The sequence below is a fragment of the Rousettus aegyptiacus genome, unplaced genomic scaffold, assembly GCF_014176215.1.
Source record: "Rousettus aegyptiacus isolate mRouAeg1 unplaced genomic scaffold, mRouAeg1.p scaffold_m13_p_3, whole genome shotgun sequence".
Lineage (NCBI taxonomy): Eukaryota > Metazoa > Chordata > Mammalia > Chiroptera > Pteropodidae > Rousettus > Rousettus aegyptiacus.
This window is the reverse complement of record NW_023416306.1, coordinates 27,678,413-27,696,806: the sequence shown is the minus strand read 5'-3', so window position 1 is coordinate 27,696,806 and position 18,394 is coordinate 27,678,413. Positions and strand designations below refer to the sequence as shown.

General features: G+C 37.5%; 1 protein-coding gene across 2 annotated transcripts; it reads right to left on the bottom strand.

Moving 5' to 3' along the window:
• Positions 1–1,351: 1,351 nt before the first annotated feature.
• Positions 1,352–12,240, bottom strand: HEMGN (hemogen). 2 transcript variants are annotated; one of them, XM_016146280.2, is made up of 5 exons: positions 12,139–12,240; positions 11,808–11,933; positions 9,941–10,034; positions 5,048–6,108; positions 1,352–3,669 (listed from the first exon to the last, which is right to left on the bottom strand). In XM_016146280.2, exons 2-5 carry the CDS (start codon positions 11,884–11,886, stop codon positions 3,563–3,565), a joined length of 1,341 nt encoding a protein of 446 aa, XP_016001766.2. In that variant the 5' UTR covers positions 11,887–11,933; positions 12,139–12,240; the 3' UTR covers positions 1,352–3,562. The 2 variants fall into 2 exon arrangements, with proteins under 2 accessions (XP_016001766.2, XP_016001765.2); XM_016146279.2 differs by lacking the exon at positions 12,139–12,240 and having other exon boundaries at positions 11,808–12,054.
• Positions 12,241–18,394: the final 6,154 nt, after the last annotated feature.

Here is an 18,394-nt window from a genome sequence, read left to right as displayed (position 1 = left end):
AAAACTGGCATCAATAATTCTGTTTCTGAGTATTTTATCCCGTTGGTAGGGGGGTGGAAGAAAGACATATTGCTTGCAATATAAATTATTTAAAAGCATGTAAGTCCATAGATTTAAAAGCTTCACTACCATGAAAAGATGTTTCTAAACTTGTTCATTTGTCATGGACTAATAATAGGTCCACTAGTAGAAAGTAACCAGGAGAAAGAGCCAAAGATTAAAGAGATTGTGGTTTAAAAGAAAAAAATAAGTCCCTTTAACATTTGATCACATTCATGCACGTATTCTCTAATAGGTCTTTTCTACATGACAATTTGGAAAAGAATGCTATTATTCTGTTTCCAGAAGGAAACAGTTTTGTGTAGCTGAAGAAACAAGGTTGAGAACCACTGTTATATATACGTGTTGTAAAACTAGGGCTGTAATAGTTGTATTTGCCACTAGATGGTGGTGCTGCTGAAAGTGAGAGTCTTGCTTAATTTGTGGACAGACTGGAAAATGAGAGAGGTCCCTTCTGGCCTCAGATATCATATCTAATGATAACACGCATCCATACAAAATAAATTAATTACCAAGTGTGACAAGTGCTGGAATGCGAATCAGACTCGGAGACATTGGTGAAGAAGGTTGCTAACTCTTTTAAAGGTAAAATTTTTCTTTAGGAATAACAGGAACTTAAATATGTAGCGCTTTTATTATATGATTTGAAGTTTTAATATCCTATCTAGAGTAATATACAAGTATTGGTAGTTTGTAAAACAACTCTTTTTCTGGAGGTAGGACCCAGGAATCTGCCTTAACCTAAAGGATTCTAATACAAGTGGTCATCAGCCTACACTTTTGAGAAAACGCTTCTCAGTATAATGACTCAATCTATCATTTGAGTGGAGGATCCCATTAAAAATCAACTAAAGCTTTGGATTTTCTCACACATCATTTTAGATTTAATATCTTAGGGCTCATTTTTGTTTAAGAACCACCATTGTACTTACCATGAGAGGAAGGCGGCACAAGGAGGGCTAGAAGGATTTTTACAAAACTTTAATTCTGACTGACCTCCAGGTTCTAGCTAAGAAGAAAACTAGAAAGTATTTAGAAGTGCACTGGTATTTGAAGGAGAATTGTGAGATAGCAGTGGTTATATGTATATAGGAAGGAAGAGGGCAGGCAGAAAGGGTCCTAAAAGATAGAAAGCAAAGATCCCTCTTTCTTTAATGTACTATATCCTTATTCCATCTCCTTCCCCATCTCTTTCACCTTGTTCCCCTGTACATTGTACAGATGCAAATCTCTTAAGGTTCATCTTAATGCAGTGCTGTGAGAACTTGAGATTTCAGTTTTCTCTTTTTTCCTTTAATTTTGACCCATCCTAGCAGGTGAAATCGAGACAAGATTTCCAAAAATAAGAGCACCATCATAAAAAACACCAAGGAAGTTAGATGTGACTTTGGATGAACGCCCAGCCTCTCCGAGGTTATTTCAAAGATTCCTGTACAGATTAAAAAGTATAATTGAAATTATAAAATTCTGAAGTGCCATCCAGATGGAAGGGACTATCATATGATATGCTGCCCTCAATATGTTACTTAAGTAATATAATAGGGTATGAGTAATTATTGAACAATTAACATATCCTGAGGGGGGAAATTTTTAAAGTTTGTGGAGGAGAGTGTGGCAAATAGAAGGGAAGTAGCATTGTAACCTCCCACTATACCAGTGGTCCTCAACCCTAGCTGCACATAAGAATCGCCTGGAGAGTTTTTTAAATGCCCTCAATGCAATGTTGTATCCTAGATTGGATCCCAAAGCAGAAAAGAAGACATTAGTAGAAAAACTAATGAAATTCAAATATCTGTGGTTTCCTTAATGGTAATGTAACATTCTTAATTTGATAAATGAATCATGGTTATGTAAGATGTTAATATTTTAGGGTAAACTAGATGAGATATGTAGAATGTTTGTACAACCTTTATGAGTTTTCTATAATTCTAAAGTTATTCCTCAAAAATTATTTAGAGCAAAAGTAATTAAAAAATAAATATTCCTATGTTTGGATGTCACCCTAGGTGAAAAGGATCTCTGAGGTGGTGTCTGGTCACCTGTAATTTTGAAATTTTCCCCAGTGGTTTTAATATACTGTCAGGGTTGAGAACCACTGTTCTACACCATGAATGCTTGAGAGACTGGGATCCTGTCTTGTTCTTCGCTGTATCCTAGTACCCAACACAATGCCTATGTGGAGAGCTTACACAGTTATGCCCTTGCTGAACCAAACCTTTATTTGTAGAAATCTCCTTTACTTTGAGTCCTCTGAAACAACAGAAGGAAAACTGCAAACAATGCTCCCCTCTCCACTAAAAACAAAACAAAACAAAACAAAACAGACAAAAACAAAAAATGGGAGATTTTCAGACACCTTTCCGCCCTACTCCTGCCCGTTTTCTTCTCATTTTCAGTTAATCCTGGCCATTTTCACCAGGATAAATATCCCTAAAATACTAAAACTGTCACTCTATTGTTCAAAAGTCTTACTTAGTCCGCCATTACCTAACAAGTAAGTGATATACTTCTTAGCTAAGTATGCAAAATTCTGTACACTAATAATACAAGATTTTTAGCCCACTAGCCTATTCCACATAGACCCTGCATTAACTGAACGTCTTAAACATCTTGAATTCACTCCTATGTCATGCACAATAACACTATTATCCTCTCTGTCTTTCAAGGCTCCACTCATGTAATTTTTTCAGGTCACTCCAGCAAAAATGTGAACATTCCTTTATTTTATCTACTATTCAAATAGCACTAGAATTTACTATTTTCTTTTGTAATTATTTGTTTTCTGCTTTATTCCCCCATCAGACTAGATCAAACCCTTGGTGGGCAAGGACAATATTTTATAGGTCTTCTAACCCTCAAAATGCTTACCATGATGTGATCCACATAGTTAAGCATGTAACAATGTTTTAATGTACATTCTGCACAAATACAATATTTAAAAAGTAAAAATAGAAAATCAAAAGTCAAATACACAAGTAAACTTCACTCAGCACACCAAAATCTCTTTGAAGGAGTCCTAGAACAATAAGGACTGTTAAAATTAACTTAAAAGGCTAATGAAAGCCTTAATAAAATGTTGATGCTATTGTTACATTAATAATGAACAAAGTTTATAAGAAAACTATATACTCCCCCAAACTTTAAGTGTTCAGACTTAACTTTTCTGCTCTTAATAATTAATTAAAGAAATGTTTGTTCTTAGTGAGAAAAATTATTCAGTCTTCCCTTTCCCATTTTAGTCTCTTCCCACCACGATATTCACCTCAATATACATATACATACACATCCACACATGCACACCCACACTAGCAGGATATTTCCTACATAGTAGAGCCTGAAAAAAACACATTAGCTCTCTCTTTCAGATATGGTCTATACATGGAAAAAATGCTATTAAAATATTAATGAATATTGTAGAGATTCCTACACTATTTTGAGAAAATCACACATATAATATATTATGATGTGTATTTTGTTGAACAACTCTGATGGTTGAGCATTGTTAAAACAAAACATAACTATAGACATCATTTTCTGGGTGAATCTCTTGAGGAATGCTTGGAGCTGCTGGTATCTCCGGTTCTTGTGTGTTGGGTTTTTCTTTCATTTCTGTAAAATCAAACAAAATATGAAAATAGGTTCAATAAATGGTATTGGGACAATTGACTATCCATTTTGAGAGAAAAACTCATACTTTGCACAAAAACAAATTTCAGATGAATTAAAGATTTAAATATTAAAACACCATTAATGTTGTAGAAATCATAGAATTTTCTTATAATCTTAGGATTATAAAGGCTTTTCTAAGCAGAACACAGGTCAGAAACCATAAAGGCAAAGATTGATATGTTTGAATACCTAAAATCTAAAAATTAAAATTTTGCCATGTAGATGACAAAAAACACTACAAACAAAGTTAAACCACAAACAACTGGGAAAATATTTACAACTTATATGTCAGTTAAAGTTTAATAGCTATTAGTTAAAGAGATTTTTAAGCAATCGAAAAAGATATCTCAAATTCAAAATGGAACAAGGACTCAAATAGGAAATTCTCAAAAGAAAAAATTCAAATTCATAATAACATGACAAGATGTCAAGTAGCGTTAGTCATCAAAAAGGTGCACATTAAAACAATTAGTTTTTGTTTAACCTATTAGATAGGCAAAGATTTTTAAAACATTACTCAGAACCCTACTAACCCCATTTTTTTTGTTACACTCATCTTTTAGGAGAAAGAGCAAATAAACTAGCAAAGGAATATTTTTAAGAAAAGAATTCCCTGGGGATAACTATGGTCTGATAGTCTCAGCTTATTTTCTCAAAGTTCTGTCTACAGCATTGTGCAAAGGGAATTGAGGTGCTCAGTTATGTCCCTAGGGCAAGTCAAATTGAAGAAAGGTCACATTATTTTCAAAGTGCTATGCTTAGGAGAAAGCTTTTCAGGAACAAATATTGAAATAGAAAGAGTTTTTGGTAAACCTGATAAATCCTACAAGAACGTGTTTCCTAGTAATAGGGATCATAATTTACACCTTTGTATCTCCCTTGGTACCTTATACCAAGAATTTACTTGCCTTTAGTTTGCCAGGAAAATTTACTTTTTTTGAGAAAAACTTTATTCATCAGGTCTTGTTCTAAATCTAAACTTAATTATTCTTTAAAATATTTTGCACATAATTCATCCTATATTGGATTCATTTTACTGGCTAAATCTTCCCATAGTAAATCATGTGCACAGGTACCTACTATACACACTTATATTTTCAATTATTTTCATTTAATTCTTTGGAAATGTGCCAGACATTGGTTGAATGAAAAAGTAGTCAATGACATTAATGGTATCCCTTGAGATAACTGGGGATAATCTAGGATAGTCAAAGGAGGCTATAAACCACCACCCTGAGATATACCTATTTGGTGTTCTATAATGGGAACACAATTACATGGCAGTGTCACTGGCTTGTCCCCTACAAACCACCCTTACCTCGAGGGAAAGTATTAATATCCTTAGCATCTTCCTGGTGTGTTTTAGGATCCTGGCTGTGGGGCCTGCCTGTTTCTTGGTAGGGTTCTGAAAAGCATTCTTTAGGGATATTCTTATTTTTATGTGCCTTAGTAGAGAGGTCTTCAGGCCCAGGTGTTTCTTGGTATATTTCAGGTGCACAATCTTCGAGTTCAAGTGTTTCTTGGTATCTTTCAGGTGAATATTCTTCAGACCCAGGTGTTTCTTTGCATATCTCAGGCGGATATTCTTCAGGAGCAGATGTTTCTTGGATTGTTTTATGAGAAAGAGTTTTAGGCCCAGCAATTTCTTTATGTACTTTATGAGAAAAGTGTTCAGGTTCAACTATTTCTTGGCACATTTTTGTAGAAAGGTCTTTAGGTACAGCTATTTGTTGTGTGTTAGGATGGAAACTTTTGGTCTCAGCTATTCCTTGACCTGGTTCAGAGTTATATTCCTTGGGCTTAGCTCTTTTTTGGTATATTTCAAGAGCATAGCCTTTAGGCACATCTGGTTTGGGGTATGGTTCAAGAGAACATCCTTCCAGGTCAGCTATGTCTTCAGATGTTTTAGAAGGAAGGGCTTTGTCTACAGTTGTTTCTTGGCACATTTTAGGAGAGAGATCTTCAGGTTCAGCCACATCGCAGCACATGTTGACAGAATGGTCTTGAAGTACAACTATTTCTTGGCACATTTTAGGAGAGTGGTCTTCGGGTTTAGCCATACCTTGGTCTTTTTCAGAGGGGTGGTTTTGTACGGTTGCTTCTTGGTACTTAGAAGAATTTTCCTGATGTACAACACTTTCCTGAGCTATTGCAGGAAAATGTTTCTCAGGTACAACTCTTTGGGGGGAGGATACTGGAGGGAGAACTTCGGTTCCATTCCTAGGGAATTCAGTTTCTTTCTCTGTAGGTGCCAGTGCTTTTTCCATCATTTCTTTTTCTAATTGTGACTGAGGCTCCATCTTCAGTTCTGCATTTTGTTGTCTCTTTTGGCCTCTTTGATATCCTTTTCCTGTTCTCTGCCGCTTTTGTTTTTTCTCTCTATGGAGAGATCAGAATTAGTGTCAGCAATGGGGCTACAGAATTCATATAAATGCTTAGTAATAACAGTCCTGGTCTCCTACTGCCTTGTTGCAAGACCTTGAACAAGTCAATCTCTCTGGACCTCAATCTCCTTGTTCGTAAAATGAAGGGGGCAGTGCTAGATGTTCTCAATTGTCAAGAGAGAAAATGTCCCTTTGTTTCTGATGCTTTGCTCACCAGGAAGTATAGTGCGTGTATTTGAGAGCATATACTTAAAGTTTGGTTATGAAAAACATATAATTGGTATTATAAGTGAACAGATTAACATTCTGTTTTATATATTAGTCTCTTTGGGTTTAGTCTGTGGGAATTAGTCCCACTATGCCCTAGGTAAACTAATATAGTTGTTTTTCTAGATTTGCAATCCAAGCACGGCTCCTTGTTCTGTGCAGCCTGAAGGTGGATGATGTATATGGCTTCCTTATCTAATACTATGTCTTGTGTGAAGAATACTAAGTAGCTACAATACACATCAAATGAAATATACTACAAGCTGAGTCAAAAGCTGCAAAAAACAAAACAAAACATTTTCTGAGGTTAAGAAGCCTGGTGGAAAGACATGAGTGGCCATATTATGCCTATTCTGAACTAACAGCTAGGTTAAAGATCTAAAAAATAAAAGGATATACATGGAAATTGTGGCCAATGACAAATTGTTAGGTACTGCAAATATAGCCAAATACAGATGGCTAATACAGATGGGCTCAGGGGAGAGAAAAAGTACTATAAATAAACATTTCATCATTTTTCTAAAGTTGTTGAAATTCTGTCCCATGCTACTTGCTCCATGAAGCCTTCTCTTACAGACCACAGGGCTGAACTACTCTCCCTGCTTAGTGCTTTTTTTTTTTTATGAGGATCATGCTTAAGGTAAGGAACATAGGTTGCCTTAATCCGTAGTTATTTCTGGAGAAATATTTTTTAGTAAACTGCATATTCTTTAGTGATAAAACCAGTGTCTTATATCTTTGCAGTGCTCATAGTTCCTTGCACACTTAAAAAAAAATGTATACCCTATTCTACTTTTGTGTAAGCTTGAAATTTCCATAATTAAAAACTTTTAAAGATTGTCTCATCAAAGCCAATTTAAAGTCAGTATAAAAAGTATATACGTAATAGATCAGTATTACATTTACAAGTATAGGTAATACTTGAAGTATAACGCCAAGTAATCGAAGTAACAAGATAAATTATAAAGTTCTTAATGTCAGATTAAAAAAAGGTGGTATATCTGAATTCTTCAGGAAGCAATTATTTTTCCTAGCTATTAAGTCCTAAATAATTTGTTATGTAGATCTCTATATGAGAGACTCTGACTAATATAATGTTCCATGTACTTCCTGGTAGTGTTTCAAAAGATACAAATATATCTATGTGGCCTAAAATTTAATCTGTACTCTATAATTTATCAACTTTGTGATCATGGGCAAGTCACTTAACCTCTCTATGCCTTGGTTTCTTCATAGGTTAAATGGAGTATATAGTATCTACCCAACCTCATGTGGTTGTTGTAAGAATTTCATATGATAACTTGCATATATTAATAATCTGAATATAGGGTAGTAAGTACTCTTATATTCATATAGGAAACACTTAGAGCGCTTCCTACATGCCAAGCACTGTTTTAAGTAATTTCCTTATTCTGTTATCTCATATTATCCTCATATCAATTTTTGAGGAGGATGTTGTTATTATCTCCATTTTGCAGATGACAACACTGAGGCCCAGAGATCTTGAGTAACCCGTCCAAGGTCAAGTGGCTAGGAAGTGGGGGAGCTGGTTTCTAATCTAGTCATTCTGGTTTTAACAGCCCAGCCCTTAGCCATTATTCTCTGCTGCTTTCTTCTGGAACGACTATTTCACAGTGTGGTATGTTGTAGCGAGAACAGCCATCAGTAGCATAGAAATGTCTCACCAGAGCAAGACCGGCCAGCTGCCAAGAGGCTCACCAAGGTGTCATCTACTTTGCTGACTTCCTCAGCCTTGGCCCCTGAGCCCAGGAAACATAGAAACCCAATTCTATCAGCCCACTAAGACTGGTTCCATTTATCAGAAGCAGAGCTCATCGACCAGTTCAAAGATATTGATATGTAAACCTAACAACTGATTTCTAAATGAACAGTGAGCAATGCCAAGTCCACAGCAGAGAATGCTTGAGCTGACAAACAAATGTACTCTTTCTCTTTAGCAAGCACTTGGGAAGCCAAACGATTATCAGAAAGTTCTCTTTCAAATGTGGCATTAGGGAAGCTAATTGGATACTTTGCAACAGTCACCGGCCAGAGAACCCAGGTACAAAAGTTTCTGCTAAAACATAATGTACACATTCCTGAAATACCTCACTTTTTGCAAAATCATGCACTAAAAGTAACAGTATTTATAAGGAAAAAATAGAGCTGGGGTATCTGACTCAAAAACTATGCAACTTTTAATACTAACAAAAACAGTATCTGCGATGACTTGTATAGTCCATGCAGACAGGCAGTTTACCATGACTGGAGGCTGCCTTGGGATAGTAAAAACTGCACAAAAGTAAGTGTAAATTCAGGAATTTAGCTGCTGAGATCATGCTAACAATTGTGGCACTCTGAGCCAGCAGGGCTACTATTAAGTTGGGCACAAGAAGTGCAACCTGCTACGTGTGGAAAGCTGTGCGAGGCCGGTTGTGTCCTCTCGGGGACAGCTGTGGAGGCAGGCTGAAAAGGATCCTGCCTGTATGAGCAACCAAGTTCAAGGTGTTTTCCTTTCCTGCTAAAGGTTCTAACTCTATTTCCACTATCCTGGCTCCTTTGACTAGGAAAAATTATGAATCAACACAACTTCCACATTATACTGACGTCATTCTTCTACTTACCAATCATATGTGAACTAATTGGTGTTGGAGCAGAACAGACAATACTCTGTCCATATCAGGGATAGACATTCTTTCTTAAGAAGAGTGCTTAGATCAGTGGTTCTCAACAGGGGGAAGTATTAGCCCCTCTCTGTTTGCTCCAGGAGACATCTTACAATGTCTGGAGACATTTTTGGTTTCACAGCTGGGGAAGAGGGATGTGCTCTTGGTTCCTAGAAGGCAGATATGCTGCTAAACATCCTTTATATACACAACAACCTCCCACACAAAGAAGTATCCTGCCCACAGCATCAGTAGTTCCAAGGTAGAGAAACCCTGACTTGGAGGGACGCTGTGCTCCTTGGCTACTTGGGTTCCCCTTTTCCGTATACGAGCAAGCAATACAGTCATATTCTAAATGGATGCAGTTCTGCAGTTTGATGCTACCTAATCATGTTCTTGTACTCCCTCCCTGAGATGATAGATGGGTGATTTTGATTGGAACTCCCAGACTCTCCCATCATGTTTTGATTTACTCCATGGAGAGATAATCATACTCATTTGATAAGGATTACTAATAGAAAGCTTGGAGAACAGCTCAGAGGTTTTCTCAATAGTGTCTCCCACTCCCAACAAGATGCTTCTATGTTTATATTACCAGAGTAGTTGAACACAAGGCCTCTCTACAGGATAATTCGATTGTCTGGTGCTTTAATGAAAAGAGATCAGGGATAAAATTCTGTTCTCACCACTTTACTACCTGTGCGACTTTAATCAAGATATTTAAACCACTGGACACTTGGTTTTATTTTTTTTTTTTGTAACAGGGATAACAGCTCCTGATTTACAGGATTCCTGGAACGATAAAATATAGCGTGGGAAATGCTCAGCAGTACTTGGCACATAGCGTATGCTGGATAAATATCAGTTTCTTTTTCCCTTGCAAGGATACCATACCCAAATTGCCATTGTGAAGTCTGCTTTTCTTGTGCTTCAGCTTTTCTTTTTCGGAGTTGCTCTCTGTTTCTCAAATTCCAAGTTCCAATGACTTCTGTAAGAACAAAATGAAAGTTATGGGAGGCAGTGATGAATTGTCTTGTAACTAAGTAGAAGAATCCCTTCTGGGGGTCGACTTCCTTCTAGCTTTTTGAGGACAAGGACTCTGTCCTATTTATCCTTGTACCTCCAAAAGATACCTAAGAGCAAACAGTAAGCGTTTTTAAATGAAAAAGTCAGTATTTGTAAGCTACCAACCTATTTTCAAAATAATTTTATATATTGTACAAACATAAAATAAAAGAAAAACTCAGCCATGTTCTGCCACCTTCAACATTATACTTGTTTTCATTTTATTTCTCATACCCGTCTACATTCTATATTACACAAAGTTGCAATAACATACCATGATCTTATCATTTATTAACAACATTATTTCAGAAACATTTTCCATGATCTACTCTTCATAATTAGAACTTTAATAACTACATGGTGCTCAACCAAGTTGACATTTTCTCATTTACTCAGTCATTCTACTTGTGTTGAACATTCAGGTTGTTGCCAGATATTTTTTTTTGCTATTGTAAATCAAACTGTAATAAGCATATTCATGCATACATTTATGTTTTTCTTTTGGCTTTTTCCTGAGGATGGTGTTTCTCCAAGTTCTTGGATAGTAGAGGTATCACCAAAAAAGTTTCTGTTGTCATCCAAGTTTGAACACGTTAATGAGTCAATGATGTAGAACTTAGAACCTGTGGCATGATAACCGGTTTGCACTAGGACCCCGAAAAGATAGAGCAGGCCCCTTGGACTACGACACCTTTTGTCCTTACGACAGAGGTTCTTACTGGTACTTTTATTTTTACCAATCTCTAATTAAAATTACCATTTCCTTCAATTATGAATTCAGGTAACAAAGCACAGTAGTTTTAGCGGTATGTGACTTTGTCACCGAAGGAAATTAGATTTTTTTCCTATCACATTACAGTTGTTCCAGGTACCTTAAAATATTATTTATTTATTTTTTTAATGCCAGTTTATTTACTTTTTTAATACTATATATAATTTTTTAACATTTTACTTTTTATTTATTTCCCCCTCCCGCAACATTATTTATTTAAATGCTATATTTGATTTGATAGAATCATTATAAGTTCCACTATTGAATCTTGTTATTTAATACATCTATAAATAGGCACATATAGTAAATACTACAGTTTTTCATTTTGACAACTGTATCTATTATCATTGTTTCCTTTGTAATCCTTTGCATTTAATTTTGTGTATTTAAAAAAAATTATTCTAAGAAGGGGTCTCGAGGTTCATCTGAATGCCAAAGGGATCCATGGCACAAAAAAAGTTTAAAAACGCTGTCTGTCCCAAGGCCTAGGATTTTGCAAAATATTTTGAGAAGTGCTGCTTTATGATAGATCCAGTGAATAAGACTACTGAACCAAAAGAATAAGCACTATAGGTCTTACTACCTGTTGCCATGTCTCCCCAAAAGTTATCCCAAATTTACATTACCATAGAAGTATATGAGCGTGCTTATTTTACCACAAACATCCAATACTGGGTATTTTCACTATCTTTCATTTCAATATATTTCTTATTAATAATTTATTTATTATTTCCTGTGTTTCTCTGGCTTATTAGAATCTTAGCCCTAGAAGGCACCTTGGGAAGTCATACAGCCCGATTCTTCCCACCTAAATTTATATGAAAGTACTCAATTATGCCTTCCTTTTTCCAAAGCCATAAAAAAGAGGAAAATAATCACAGCCCCAGTTCTTCCCGAGAGACCTCTTAAGATCTCTTTCATTACCTGGAACATGTTTCTTTTCTTGATGAGAATCAGGTGTCTGATGGAGCTTCAAATAAGATTGGTTCTCTCCCAAATCCATCTTGCTGCAATACCTTCCTACTATTTGGTCTGACTTCTTTACCCTGCCTTTTAAAAAAAAATATCAAAAGCAATTAACAGTTAAACACATGCGCGCCCCCCCCCCCACACACACACAAACACAAGTTCACTTGTCACTTGACTTCCCGCCTAAAAGTTTTATCTAGTTAGAACACAGCTGCTGGTTACTTCTACTTTCTTTATCATACCACACAGGTGTGAGCAGGGGGCATGGCTGCTGCTATATTCTCACCCTCTAGCACAGTGCCTAGTTATAGAGGAGCCCCGCGGCCACAGCCTCGCATGGCACAGCCTCCGGTACAGCAGCCATTTGGTTCTGTCTGCCAAGTGCCTGAGTCTCAAGTTCTGTTTTACATACGGAGGTGGCACAATATAGAAAGAACGTTAGGCCTAGGATCTAACCAGCACCACGACCTAGAACAAGTCACCTGCCCTTTCTGTGACTCTCCTCATTTGCAAAGTGGGTAAAAATAATTCCTGACTTGCCCACCTCACACAGTTCTTGTGAATGTGAAAATAATGTGAAAATTATGAAATGTGTGTACAGATATAAAATCAATCTTACATTGTTTTTCTGCATGTGGCATTTTTTTCACCTTAATCTGTTGCAAAATAATGTAATAAAGTCTTGCTGTGTATGCTGTTATAGACCTAGATGATAGACGTAAAGAACCAAATTAGGAATTCATAGCAAATTTGAACCCTTTTCTGCTCATCCGATCATTCACAAGTGACTCAAGATAACTAGTGAAATACACTGTTATTCATTCGGGGAAGGTCAAAAAGCATTTCCTAATGAAATATCACCACATTATGTTGATATTCAAATAAAGTCGAAACCAAAGGAATCACCACATCTCCCATCAGTCACTCCATTTGTGAAGGCGAAAGGCACAGAGAACCGTAGTCGTTCAATAAAGGAAGGAACACTGAACACCTCCTGGTATTAGCAGCCAGCCTGGGAGATGCAGGGTTCATAAGGTGTTCTGGAGTCACAGACTGAATTGAAGAGAGCTTGAATTACAGTGTTGCCACATTCCCTAATTCAGTGACCTTAAGCAAGTTAGACAGTCATGGAGCCAGTTTACCTTTCTACAAAGGGTAGATACTGGGGATAATATCAGTATCTACCTCATGCGGTTATTGGGTTGACTATATTACATAATCTGTATAAGGCATTTTATGTGCCTGACATCTTAAATTTGCTTAATTGTTAGCTGCTTTTATTAATAATTATAAATAAAAATATAGTAGCTAGAGTTTGGAAAAACAGGTCCTAGTTTAAATGCACTAAAGAAACAGAAGATCTGAAAGTCCTTTATAATGTGAATAGGTGCCCCTCCTTCCACAGACTCTTAAGGTGTTAGTACTGGAAGGGCCGCTGGACCCATCTAATCCCTTCCCCTAGTTTATATACAGAGAAACTGTGAACCAAGGAAGGATTTACCTGTCCCAAATTTTCCTACTTGTTACTGGCAGCACCTCTTACTCTTTATAAGATGGGCCATCTTTTTATGCTTGATCTTGCTTGGGTATGAAAATGTATGTGTGATGCGAACATATGAAAGAAGCAAGTTTTTCAAACACACTGAAAAGTCTTGAGAATTACATAACAAACACACAAATATCTACCACCAAAATTTAGCATGGTTCTTAATAAGCAGATCCTAATGCTTTAGCTTTAAGTTTCTCAGTTCCCATGCTTTCTCATAAGTCTCTACCTAAAAATTCAGGTAAGTTTAAAGGAATCTTACAGGGAATGCAGAGCATGCTTTGTAATTTAACTCTTGATAATTTTTGGATTTTCAGATGAAGGGTTTTAAAAAATCAAATACAAATTAAACTGAAAATTATGAAAATAGTAGCATTTTATAATTTAAATTTTCATTTAAAGATTGGTTTCTATTTGAGATGTTTTAATGTTTTAATTCTTACTGGTTAGGTTGTTTCCTCATGATAGGTCAATAAAATAACCTTATAGAATTCCTCTGGGGCAACTTGCAGAAGATGCAGGAGTGCTTCTTAAACAGGATTATCCTTACTCAGAGCTTATGACACCCACCCGGTTTAACGATTCAGCAAACCTTACCGAATGCCCACTCTGTACCACACACTGAGCAAGCCTGTCAAGGCACAAAGATGGACACATGTAGTCCCTGAGTTCTAAGTACTGTAGCCTCATAGAGAAACATATACATCTTTATCGTAAGGAAATATTTAGATTTTTTATGCCCTGTCGCAACCTTCCTAAGTTGATGCCACCCCTGCCTCATGTTCCCTGTATCTAGGAGTAGAACGTGAAGGGACCGTAAGAGGGTGGGGTCTCAGATAACAGTTAATTAGGGGGCAATTTGGGTGGAGGGTGCCAGCGGAGGGACTTTGGAGCACACTAGATTGGAAGTCAGGCAAGGTGTCTCTGGTGTGATAAGCAGGCCAGAGCAGGAACTTGTCAGAGACAGAAATAGCCACACTGTAAGTTCACAAGCCATAGTTCCTTGTTCCTTCTCTTTCTAGAAAACTCTAGGGTCATTGCCAGAATGTGAGATGTTAGGTATGAAAGGCTGGATATTTTTAGCAAATGCTGCCTTGTTTTAGAGTTATTTGCACATGTACATGAAACCTCCCTCTACACCACAAACTCTTAGGCTCACCCTTATATCTCCACACTATAGTCTATGAGAGGTTTGGCCCACAGTAGTCCCCATGAATGCCCTCATTCCTGAATGCAGGGCTAGCTTCAAGGGTGTGCAGCCTATGAAAGTACTTTATACACTCAGAAGGGCTGATATGGCTGTTGTTTAATAATAGTAATACCATCACCTGTTCCAGAACTTTCTGTCATTCACTGACATTATCCTACATGTCAGAGATACAGTAGTTAAAAGATAAAGTCCCTGCCCTTACAGAGGCTAAAGTCTAATGGGGAGAGTTAAACAATAAGCAAATAAATAAAATATAATACGTATCAGATGGTGATGAGTGCTTTGGAGAAAAGTGAGCAGGGAATGATAGGATGGGGAATGAGGGGGGAAAGTTGATGGTGGTCGTTATTAAAATAAGGCGGTCAGGGAAGGCTTGATTGAAAGGGACGATTGAGTAGAAACTGAAGGAAGTGAGGGGCCTACCAGTCTGACATCTGGGAGAGCATTCCAGGTGGAAGGGCACCAACAAATGGCCTGAGGAGAGGGAGTAATAGAAGGAGGGTTCACAGAGGTGGCTTGGTACCTCTTGTGGGGATTTCTACTCTGATTGAGATACATAGTCATGGGATGGTTTTGAACAGAGGAGGGTTGCAAACTGACATAGTTTTAAAGGATTATCTTGGCAACAGTGTGGAGAATAGACTACTGGGCACATAGAGAGGTGGTGGAAGCAGGGAGATGAGTTAGGTTTTGCAGTAATCCAGGTGAGAGATGATTAAGGCTTGGACTGTGACGATGGTGGTGAAGAAGAGGTTGGATTCTGGAGCAGCTTATAAATTAGATATGGAGTGAGAGATAAAGAGTCAAAGACTTTGATGAGGGTCTCAGTCTGAGCAACTGGAAGGATGGCGTTACCATGAACAGATAAGAAAAACTGGAAGGAGCAGGCTTGCAAGAGATGATCAGGAGTTTTGTTTCGGATATGCTAATCAATTATGGAGAAAACAGCGAAGAAGCAGAGGAAAACCAAAGTTTAGTGTCCTAGAAGTCAAGTGGAAAAAAGGCTTCAGGAAGGAGGGAGCGATTAACTATGTCAAATATGCAAATAAGTAAAGGAAGGATTGAGAATTGTCCCAACAACTTAATTCAATTCATTGTAGACTGTAGAGTTCCAAGAGGTTAAATGCCAAGGGCATAGACAGGACCAGCTACATAAGTTGCAGGGCCCAGTTCAAAATGAAAATGCATAGCCTCTCCTTCAGAAATTATTAAGAATTTCAAGATGGCTACAGAAGGAAATTAAACCTACCACAGGGCCCAACTTTCCTGAGTTATTTCACTGAATCCTTGCAGCAGTCTTATAGAATAGCTATTATTATTCTCATTTTTTAGACAAAGGCACTGATGCTCAGTGTACGGAGTCATTTAACAAAGGTCATAGAGCTAGGCCGGTAGCTTGAGCCTAGAAACTGAACCGTCAGCCTCCAAGTCTGGCCTTCTTCCTGCTAGCCCAAACTAGAGATTGAGGGAGAGAACTGCTTTTCTGCCTCCTGACCCATCTGGATTAAGTATTAAGGCCTTGGTCATGCACTTCAGAGGCCTGAGTGAACTGGGCAGATGTAAGAGGGAAGAAAGCACATTGCTAAGAACTTCTGTCCTACGGCTCTTTATGATGGAGGTGAAAAAGTAGCACTGGGTACTGTTTTGTCATAAACATGACTTTGGTAAAGGTGCCCAAAGCTAATGTAGTTTAAGGCTATGTTGATAAAATTATAGCACCCTCAAACCAGGGAGATCAGAGTCCCGTTACACTTTGGTTTGTCATTCCACACTTGGAGTGATAGTATACTGTAAAGACCAGGTGCATGGTATTTGAAAACATGTACTAAAAAGAGCGAGGAGTCTGGGACTCTATCATTTCCTTGTTGTGTAATTTGGGAGAAATTGCTGAATTCTTTTTGATTCTCAGTGTTCTCTCTTGTAAAATGGAGAAAAAGTAATACAAGGATTATGTGAGAATAAAAGAGGTCACGAGAGCTCTTTATAAAATGAGCAGCACTGTGCAGAGAGAAGTGCCATAAACTTGGGCGGTGTTAATAGTATTATTAGAGTGTTCTAATGATGTACCTGGGCATTTTCTTTGAGTGCACTTGGGTAGAAAAGTCAAAATAAGGGAAGCTATTGTACACTTCTCTTTTTTTAGTGTTCCTTCCATGCTAAAATACTTTTTCAAAGCATTTAAATTTCTTTCCAAAAAGTAGATCAAACTGTCTTCCTAAGCAGGGAAGGAGAGTTTCTTGTTTCTCTTTCACACGGACTGTTGATATGTGATAAATTGGCCTGTCTTTGCTAAAACAGATGCTGCTGTACACATACAGATAACATGTTCCCGGACTTTAATTTAGAATGGCTGTAACCTGACTTTCAATCTAGTTTGTTCCAAATCCCTCCTCTGACCTCTTCCATTAAATATTGCTTTTTATTTCTTAATGTAAAGACAAATAGCATCTCTGGATAAATGTTGGTGAGCAGTCATTTATCTGCAGAAGAACAATCTGTTCCCACTTTGAGTTACCATCACGTCTCTATTCTTTCATTCCTGAATTTCCTGAACTAACAATGTACTCTCAGTCTACCTTTTATTCCACATCCCTTTTTCATTCCTTCACATCGGCACTCTACTTCTTTTTTCTTCCACATATTGTTCTCTCATAAATCATCAATGGTTTCCTAAAAGCCAAGTCCAGTGGTCCCTTCTCAGTTCTCTCTTTGACTTATCCATAGCTCATGATTCCTCTGACTACCTATACCTTCCTAGAAACTAGCTCTGCTCTTGGCTTCTATGGTAGTGATCTTTACCCCTCTCCTTCCTCCTCATCCTTATTCACAGGCTTCTTCTTCACTCCTCTAGATATGGGAGATATTTCCAGAGGATGATGCCCTGATTCTTTTTTCTCTTTATACTCCCAAGTATATATTTTCAGCTATCAACGTATACAGATATCTTCTAAATAAATATCTGAGTTCTAAGATCACATTTTTAGATATCTCTTGGATGTCATTCATTACATGAATATTCTGCAACAATAAGTAAATGTATCTTCACCCCTAAATACAGTCTCCTCTGTGCTTTATTTCTGCTAGGAGTTCCATGCTCCTGGTCATCCAGTTCCAAACCGCCAGAGTTGTCTTTGACTCTGCCTCCTCACTCTGCTTCTCATATCCAGTTGGACACAATTTTATGAGTTTATTCTTCCCAGTGTTCTATATGCACATTCCCTGTTTTCCAGTCCCATACCCACAGCCAAGAGGGAATCTTCAACTTCCCATGGGAAATATTGGAAAAACTTCCTAAGTGGTTTTTTTGCTTTCATCTCCCTTCACCCTCCCCAGACTATCCTGTACAGCCAGAACAGTTCTCTTATAGCTGGCTCCGAAATGGCCACTAACCTGTTTAGAATCCTGTAAAGTCTCAGTATTACTTGCAGAATAAAGACTAAATTTCTCAGCCTGGAATTTAAAGCCAACTTCCCAATATTCTCTACTGTTACTTTCCTGAAAATACCCAGTGTTCCATTTAAACAATGCTACTTGCCCTCCTTATGTGGCCTTGACTCTCGCACGCACAGTACCTTTATTCACACCTCCTGGCTGTTTAGTGTCCTTCCCTTATGTCTGCCCATCCAGGCAGAGTACCACCAGCACAAAGCCTTTGATGATGATAATTGTGATGATGATGATGATGATGATGATGATGATGATGATGATGATATGTTAGCCACTGTACAAACACATAATAGGTACCTGACATTTTACATACATGATCTTATTTAGCTCTTCCAACTA

Excerpts from the sequence above, each read along its gene's own strand:
- HEMGN (XM_016146280.2), bottom strand. The coding sequence starts at position 11,886 with ATGGATTTGGGAGAGAACCAATCTTATTTGAAGCTCCATCAGACACCT. Across the intron at positions 10,035-11,807 it reads AGAAAAGAAACATGTTCCAG|AAGTCATTGGAACTTGGAAT; the intron begins GTAATGAAAGAG and ends TTGTTCTTACAG. Across the intron at positions 6,109-9,940 it reads ACTTCACAATGGCAATTTGG|AGAGAAAAAACAAAAGCGGC; the intron begins GTATGGTATCCT and ends ATCTCTCCATAG.